A 9,459-nucleotide genomic window follows, 5' to 3' on the forward strand; every position below is an offset into this window, starting at 1 on the left:
GAATGTGCACCTGGTTTAGAGCTTTCAAAGAATATTTAAAACTTTTGACCCAATTTGCTTTTACCCAGAAACTTTCCACATTACAGTATTACATCAAATCCATAATTTAGTTTCAGTCCATGGCAAAGACAATCTATTCTAGCAGGAGAACTAACTTTTAATGCTCCTGCTATAAACTGTTCCTGTGTCTCTGAGATATTTCATACTGAAGTTGTGTGTGGAGCTTCTGATGCGAAAACCTGTTCATGCCGTTTCAAAGTACGGTTGCAGGATTTTTGTACGCAATCTATATGCCAGTGTCAAGGTGTATTTTAGCTGGTCTATGTAATCATGGGTAGTTGCCCTTTTTTGCATTTTTATGATTCCCTTATAGTCAAGTCAACTTTATTTATACAGCACACAACACTAACAGCAACAATGACAATCGCACTATGCACAATTCAGGGCTGGTGAGTAAAAGTGTGTTTTAAGATGACTCTTGAAAATCTCAATGGTGGGGGATAATCGGCCGGTGGAAGCAAGAGAATTTCAAGAGAGTTTTGGGGCAGCGATGGAGAAAGCCCTGTCCCCATAACACTTAGTCCTGGATCTCGGGACAGACAGCAGTCTTTGGTCAGACAATCTCAGTTCTCTCACAGTGTGATATGGGGAGAGAAGCCTGATGAGGTAAGAGGGTGCGAGGCTGTTTAGACAAACGTGAGAATCTTAAAATGTATTCTGTCACTAACAGGCAGCCAGTGTAGGGGGGCAAGGATGGGACCTTGTTAAAACTCTTGCTGCTGCATTTTGGACTAGTTGAAGACGAGATAAACAAGACTGAGTAATATAAAAATAAAACGAGTTGCAATAGTCGAGACAGGGATAACTCTCTCCAGGTCAGAGGTACAGAGATTTGATCTGAGTTTGGAGATTGTGCGCAGCTGCATGAACCTTAATTTTACAACTTGACTGATTTGTTTGTCAAGCTTCAATTCCGAATCAAATATGACTCGAAGATTTTTAACATGACATTTAAGTGCTGTGGTCCAAATAAAAGAACTTAAGTTTTACTCTCATTGAGCTGGAGAAAATGTGCAGCCACCCATGATTTGATGTGGTGAAGACAGTTATTGAGTTCAGTTACTTTATTGCTCAAAGCTCAAAGGGGAAGTAGATCTGCATGTCATTCACATAACAGTGAAAAGATATGTTTTTGAATAATGTGCCCTGATGGAAGTCAATAATTTAATAACTTATCTATAATATAAAAACTCCTTTGCAAAATTGGGTAATATTCCCCTGACTTCTATAAAATTCTTATTTTTTTATATTGTACTTTCAAAAACAACATAATATTCCAAGAATTTCAGGGCCATTGACAATAATGCTCATCTGTTGACATTATCCTTCATTTTTATCTTTATTCTAAATGAATCCATTAAGCAACAGTTACAGCTTTAGCTTTGATATTAACAAAAAAAAGAATGAAAATTCTTAAAATAAAAAGTATAAATTATTTTCTGTAACAACAGCTGTACATTCTGCCAAAAATTGTAGCAAAACTGAAACTTCCATTAGCTATTCAACAAGTTACACCCAATCACAGGAGGCACAAAGTAAAATTTAAATAGCTGTTAAAAAAAAAAAACTAAATTTCAAAGAAACAGATGGTTAGTGAACAGAAACATATCTTTAAACACAGCCTCAGCATCAACATATCCAGGCGCTGTCCCAGAACAACACTTCTGAACTTTGAAGTTGTCCATTTGAACTAAGTTTTAGGCTCTTTTCTCAGTTTGGTCCGATGTGTCAGGGTCAGACTCAGAGTCTGAATCCTCCCCTTCTTTTTCCTGAGTAGTTGTTCCGTCTTGGTCAACAGCCACAGCTCCTTTCCTTTGAGGTAGAACTGTGAAGAAGGCCTCCCGCCAGCTACCCCTCTCTAGGTATGCCAGGATGATCTCAAACACTGACAGAGGGACCAAAGCACATTTTAAAAACCAAATATAGGCAGTGGGAGTCAAAGCAGTAAGGATCCAACCTCTTTCCACAGAACAGCCATGAATAAGACTGGTCAACTGATCCTTTGATAAGCACAGCTCCATCAGTTACATCTGCTACACCTGTCAAGCTTTTTATTGTTTCCAGTAGGGCTGCACGATATCAGGATGCATGCCATATGCGATAACACTGTTGAATATTGCAATGACAATATGACACACGATAAGTAAACAAATATTGAAATAAACAGTTTTAAAGTCTTTCTGCTTTAGGTTCACTCTGCTAACAGAGACCCTAGACAGTGAACGGCCTATGCACACTGAATTAGAAGAAGAAGAAGATTTATTTATAAAGCACATTTCATACAGAAAGCAACACAATGTGCTTCACAAAAAAACATGTATAAAAACATAAAATATGAGCACATATTTACAAGCATGCAGACAGACAACAAACAAGAACATGAATGTATGCAAGCATACATGGATGCATCTTATTTAATTAAACAAAATTTTGTTCTATGGTTGTAATTATGGTTTTATTCATGTATGTTGAAAATGTATCTGAAAGCTAAATAAAATTCCAAATCTGAAAACTTCACAAAACCACAGACTGCATATGTATCCGTATATATACAGTCTGTATACATAACTCACGTTAAACTGAGTTTAGAGAGCACCAAAATCATCTACCCAGAATAAGGTCAGTCAGATGTGATATATGGTTGTGATGTGTGATGATCCCATAAAATTTATAAGATATACGTTACTACTAATAAGATACTGTACAAATTTATTAGTTCAACATTTTGAGAAATTTGCTGATTCTCTTTCATTCTGCAAAGCTTTTATGTTTTGCTTTAATGTTTTATGCTTTTCACTTATTGAGACTATGAACAAAACAGGAAACAACAAAAAGAAACTGACCTTGCGTGAAAATGGCAGCAGCCGGTGAAAATTAGGGTGGGCGATATGGCCCTAAAATAATATCAGGATATTTCAGGGTATTTTTGCCATAACGATATTATTAGCAATATAACAAATTAGTAAAAAAAAATATATTTTCTTATAAATTTAAGAACATAGAATTGAAACACAATGTGATACAGTTTTATATGTCAGCCTAATAGTTTGCCTGCAAATACATTTAGTAAAAACTAAAGAAAAATTATCTCTCATTTCTTTAGTTTGTGAACAACAACAGTAACTCAGAGTGAGATTCAGATTCTGAATACAATATAGTACAAAACAATAATTCTAACACAAATTACACATTTAAACATTTCCCAAATACAAAAAAAATGTATTTGGGAACTGGAGTTGGAGAGATAAAAACTGTACAAGATAATGTTTATGTAACCTAAATGAACAAGAAATATATCTTCTGAATGTCTCTCCAATACTAGTAGCAGAGCCGTTACTGTCAAAGCTTATCAATACTACGGTCTTTAATAATTAGAGCCTGGGGCCTGTTTAATACCAGGTTTCGATACCCATCCCTAGTTTCCACTGACTCCATCAGCACACCTTAAATTTCAGTATGACAACTTTGACCATACCATTAGTTTGTATTGTCTCTCTTGGATGACACACAGTTTTAGTAATTAGTGGATCTTCAAGCATTTAAAAATACACATTAATTTCATCTGGATTATGCAAACTGCATATATTCTAATCCTCACTAAAAAAAAGCATTGCTGACCTTCGTTCCTGTGGGCTACGGCAACACTAAACCCCTGATCTTGCCTGAGAAGGACTAAATGCACAAATCTGCTATTTTTTTAAAACTTCAATCAAGAGAGACTCACTGCAGCCTGTTCTATTTTGCTTCGAAAATGGCGGCTTGCAATCTTGTTCTGTGGATGATAAATGAGGTGCAGACTTTCATCTGTGTCACCAGTGAAGACGAAATACAGGGAGTGCTGGATGGAGCAGTGAGTGACACCAACCCCGCCCACATTTAAGAGTATTGTTTGTGGTGGAAACGCTAAATGGACCTAGGGCCTAGGTACCATGTCTGAAGGGTTACTTTTCGTTCAAAAGGTACTATACCGTAAAATGTTGGGTGGAAACGGGGCTTTTGATATATTGTGCAGCCCTACTGTGGATGTGCCAGTTCTGAAAAGGGCTTTTTAATAAAATAACCTGTAACCCCACAAAATAATGGTTACAACTGTAGGTAGAATGCTACTTAGGCAGATATACTAACATTTGCAACTAACATTAAAGAAGAAACACTGCTTAATCCCTTTGTTACACTTTTGTCCCATTTTTCTGGTTTTGGAATGGCAAAAAACAACATAACTGTACAAGGTCTTTATATACAGAGTACTGGACATGTAAACAGAGAGAAATCTGAAGCTTTAAGAAGCTGCTGTGTCGAGCTATGGTGACTAAGCTATAAATGGACACCACTGCACACCCATTCACGGAAAACCTTGTGCAGAGTCTCAAAACTCATAATATCAGTCTCATATTTTGATCTGATACTAGCCCTTACCATGGTTGACTGCCAGAACTTTCCGACTGTTCATCTTGACAAAACTGCTCAGAGGAAGCTGAGCGTGGTCAATCCCCAACGCCTTCGCCCTCTCAAAGGTGATACCCTGCACACATAACCCAGACAGAATCTGACAAACTGCCCTAAAATCAGTTAGCAGGAATACAACCAACAGAGTGTTGTGAAATCAGACAGACCTTATGATGGTTGTGGTCCACCAGGCCTCCTATCACATAAGCCTTTTTGTGGTCTAGCTCTTCCAGCACGTTGGGAGAGTCTGACGTAAGGTACACCAGCTCCTCCTTCACCATAACTTCACTGTAGTGCTCCATTTTAATGTTGATGTCCTGCACTCAAAAGCAGCACAAAAATATACCCACAGTTAGAAAATCTGTACAATGATATTAATACAAGTCAAAGTATATCAAAAAAACATTTATGCAAATGAAGGCAATTGCTTTCAAATTGCAAGGACCACCACAGTCTAACTGTACTGTTGTAATAAAGTTTAATAAAATACTGTTATAATTAAGTTAAAGTACTGTTATCATAAAGTTAAATAAAGTACACTTATAATAAAGTAAAATAAAGTACTGTTGTTATAAAGTTAAACAAAGTGCTGTTATAATTAAATAAGTCAAATCGAAACCACTGTGCTTTTATTTTAAAGCACCCGGCTCTTCTCGGGCAGGAAGTGTTGATGTTTTGCTGTGAACCTGAAGCTTCCAGTCAGAAGTCAGATGTTAGCAGTTAGAAGAAAGTTAAACTGTTGCTGCTGTACCTTTAAACATGAGGATTTAATCACTGTGAGCTGTAAACACACTAACAGCTCTCCACTTCATTATTAATAATATTTGCAGGTTGCTCTGGTGCTCCAGGGTCTCAACATGTGACTAAATAGTCACGGTCTACAGCCCTGCAGGCACTCAGTGTATATCACAGCGTAGACAGATTCTGCCAGCAATAAAATTACTTTTACTTTGAAACCCTGGACTTCACAAGTTTTTAGTTTTGGTCATATGACCAGAATTTATTAAATTAAAAAAACTCTTGGGTTCTGCTGCATCTATTTTCATCTGTTTTCTTTCCAACTGTCCATAATGACTCAGACAATGCCAAACAGGGGCACTCTTATGAATCAGTGTACATGTGTAGGAGCTCTTTAACATCATGGCACTTTTTTCAGTGCCTTAAGTCATATACTGACTGATGTTCATTTGGGCATGACATAATAACCTCAAAACTCAGTTGGACAGCCTGCTTGAAGGAACTTGTCCCCAACAAAGACAGACTGAAAAGAGTTGCTTGGTTGTGAAAACTCAAATCTGTGTAAATGTCATTTACTGTAGCATCATGCTTACCTTCCAGTTTATCCATCCTTTGTCCTTTTCATCCATGCTCTGTTTCAGCTGTCCTCCCAGGCTAGTGAGATAAAACTGGAGAGGTGAGAGTAGTTGTTAGACATCACACAGGACTGTCTCTGCTGTTTCATGTCAGCCAGTAGTCACTGACCTGCACCGGGTGCAAGGCTCGTCTGTTCTCAGCATAGCACCGCTGGATCTGTTTGTGAAGCTTCCGTACATCCTGAAAACACAACAAGATTATTGATCAGGAAAGTCAGTACCTCGATTCATATCTCAGTATAGACCGCAGAGCTGTTCACCTTTATCAGCATGAGGTTATCGAAGCTGCAGTCCACCACCAGCCTCAGTGAGCTGGGAGTCACGTCTCTCCTTGGACGTTTCCTAACATTCAGGATCTCTCCTCCCTTCTCCTCCTGATGATTGTCCCTCTGTAAGCGACGCTGCTGCTTTCTCTCCTTCCGTCTCTGCCTGCAGCAGAAAGCACAGGACAGATAAATGTGGGCCATGATATGACAGCATGCTGCAGACTCACGCTTTTTACTCAAATGTCTAAAGTAAATACACACTCTGTGCTGTAATTATTATTTCTGGAGTATATTCTACTTGTTACTGGGTTGGATCAATTCATTGTTGGTTTTGCATGTTCCATGAGATTTGTTAGAACAGATTTTCTTATACTAATAAAAAAAAAATGCTGCTTAAATGCTGACTATTACCAGACTCATGGTGTGATGTTTGCATAAAACATGTGTAACATGGGTATTCATCAGGGGTGGGAATTGCCAGAGGACCCACGACATGATATTATCAGGATACTTAGGTCACAATACAATATTGTGATATGCTGAGTATTGTAATAAAATATTTTGTGATAGATTGCAATTTATTACCTTTATTCTTTTCAACTGCAAATTATTTCCCAAAGGGAAACTTTGTTAACATCAGTTTGACCTCATAAGATAAAGTTTTCAGTCTGTTCATTGACTTAAATCATTTTTATTGCAGCAAAATGTGATGCAAAGCAAATCTTTGCACACGAGGTAGGTGATGGACTGTGTTGTTTTCTTAGCTCTTTCAGAATTGGATGGAAGTATGTACGGTGTTGGCTGATTTTTTGGCAGAGCAGGTTTAGTTTTCCCGGACAATTTTATTCTCATATGACACTGCTTGCAAATCACATAAGTGATATCCAAGTGCACCTTTCCTTCCATGTTAAAAAATCTGAAATAAGTCCAGACCTCTTTGTTTTGATGAACTTCCTGCCAAATGCTGCTGACTGAGACCTCTGGTGACCTCACCAGGAAAAAAAAAAATATCTGCACCATCTAGTGGAGTGAAAAAGCAATTGATTTTATTATTCTAGTACCAAAAGTTATATTAAAATGTGAATTTGCAAAAAATCATTTATATGATAAAATATTGATTCCTGGCATCTGTGTATCGATACAATGTCTCCATGCAAAATATTGTGATGCTATGATGACTGGCAAATGAAACACTGGATGACAAACATGCAGCAGTCAGCAGTTTCAGTTCATGTTATGATAGTGATAATGGACAAGATTTGTAAAAACATTTTAGGTGCACTCATTTTAAGGATTTACATTATTATAACAGACAGAACTGATGGCTGGAACTACAAGAATATAGCTTCAATTGTGGGGATGCATGACAATATTGGCATGTCATCGGTATCGGCCAATATCAGCTTTAAAATGAATTATCAGAATCAGACAACATGCTTTTCTTATTTTGCACAATGAATGAATATTACATATAGTGAAAAGCACGGTATTTCATGTCTCCATCTGCTGGTGGGCCATCACGATAAGAGTATGCATGCATAATATGATGTCAATTCTGCTACAGAAGAGACTTGATATTCACTAAAGTTAGGTTGGGAGAAAAAAATGTATATATATCGGTAATAAGTTGTTACATATCGGCATATCAGATATTGGCAAAAACCCAATATCGTGCATCAATAACAAATCGTAATAATCCAGATTTTTCATCACTGCTGACTTCTACTGTACCTGGCCATTTAGCAGAATAGATTTCCACTATGCTTAAAGAGGTCCAACAGCACACATTAAACCAATAGACTGCGAACCTCTGTGTCTGAGTCCATCACTGACTTTGACAGTGCTGCGGACAGCGTTACAATGAGCGAACTTACTTTCGCAGCTCCCTCTCTTCTTCCCATTTCTGCTGCTTCAGAAGCTTCTTCCTTTGCCTTTTGGACACATTTTGGTTTTGTGCTGCAGCGTCTCCATTACCGCTCTCTGTCTTCTGACTCATCTGACTGTCTCCATTCTCATTTTCCTGCTGGGCTGGAGCTTCACTTTTCACGCTGTCATCGGCCATCTGGGAAGAGAAGAGAAGACTGATGTCTGCTGCCTAATCTTGCTCTGTCAGCTAGCTGTTGATGTTAGCGCGTCGGCTGCTCTGTACAGAAAGCTAACTGGCAGCATTTAATATCACAGTTCTTAACTATAATTTAACTCAGAACGAAACTCATTTTAAAGCCCTTTAATACCCAGATATCCAACCACAGACAGTCAAACCAACCGAGAAAATCAACTCAACAAATGGGTTTAACTTGACCACACACTTCCACATGGATGTTATGTTAGCGCTAATATGACGTCATCGAACCGCGCCAGATACATCATACTTTTTTTATTCTTCTTTATTTTTAACTTTGTATTAACAGTTTTAACACAGTGCATTCAGTGATCAGTACATTCCGTTGTAAGTGGTAATTAATGATCAAAAATTATAAATGAAAAATAATGAGACAAGGAAGCACAGACTTCAGTAAACCGATGCAACTGTACAAAACCAGACAAAAATAAATAAACAGACAGTTTCTATGAACACACACATGAACACACAAACAGGGGTTTACCTTATTAGTTATGAAGTTATAAGATTTGCACTAAGTCATTAGTTTTAATTACATATTTTTAAGTTTGATATTATTTTAAGATATGTATCTAGATCTGATTTTTTGAAAGCAGGATATGAGTGAAATTTACTATATGAATATACAATTATGCTAAAATATATAGCCTAGCAAATTAATTATATATTGTTCATTCTTGGAGAAATTTGGATTTTTGAATATTATTAACAAATCAGGTTCTTTGAGTGAAATGTTCTTGCCAAAATTTCTTTGGATATCCATACTGAAAATCAGTCCAGGGCCCTATTTCAGAAAGCAGGATTAGTGAAAACTCTGAGTATGTATGTTGAGCCTGAGATGAGGGGAACTCAGAGTTTCCCAGCTCAGGCTCAGTCAACTCAGAGATTGGGATTATACTCAGAGTTTGTTGAGCCTGCTCTCTGAAATAGGGCCCAGAAGATAGTCACATAACAATAATAATAATAATAATAATAATAATAATAATACATTGAAGGGCGCTTTTCATGGTACTTAAAGACACTTTACATCAGTTAGAAACTATCATAAAATAGAATACAGTAAAATACACACATCATTAACACATTAAAAGCGGTTTTGATAAGATGAGTTTTGATGATGGATTTAAACTGGGAGAGGTCAGAGCGGTCTTGAATGTGTTTGGGGAGAGAGTTCCAGAGAGAGGGAGTGGCT

The 9,459-nt window shown here is 37.3% G+C and overlaps 1 protein-coding gene across 3 annotated transcripts; it reads right to left on the minus strand.

Moving 5' to 3' along the window:
• Window positions 1-1,148: 1,148 nt before the first annotated feature.
• trmt10a (tRNA methyltransferase 10A) lies at window positions 1,149-8,494 on the minus strand. Of its 3 annotated transcripts, XM_050066987.1 has the most exons (9): window positions 8,412-8,481; window positions 8,020-8,207; window positions 6,140-6,308; window positions 5,989-6,060; window positions 5,838-5,912; window positions 4,674-4,823; window positions 4,477-4,582; window positions 2,904-2,954; window positions 1,820-1,945 (listed from the first exon to the last, which is right to left on the minus strand). In XM_050066987.1, the coding sequence occupies exons 1-8, from the start codon at window positions 8,460-8,462 to the stop codon at window positions 2,935-2,937; spliced, it is 831 nt and encodes a 276-aa protein (XP_049922944.1). In that variant the 5' UTR covers window positions 8,463-8,481; the 3' UTR covers window positions 1,820-1,945; window positions 2,904-2,934. The 3 variants fall into 3 exon arrangements, with proteins under 3 accessions (XP_049922942.1, XP_049922943.1, XP_049922944.1); XM_050066985.1 differs by lacking the exon at window positions 2,904-2,954 and having other exon boundaries at window positions 1,149-1,945; XM_050066986.1 differs by lacking the exon at window positions 2,904-2,954 and having other exon boundaries at window positions 1,151-1,945; window positions 8,380-8,494.
• Window positions 8,495-9,459: the final 965 nt, after the last annotated feature.

Source organism: Epinephelus moara, chromosome 17 (assembly GCF_006386435.1).
Source record: "Epinephelus moara isolate mb chromosome 17, YSFRI_EMoa_1.0, whole genome shotgun sequence".
NCBI lineage: Eukaryota > Metazoa > Chordata > Actinopteri > Perciformes > Serranidae > Epinephelus > Epinephelus moara.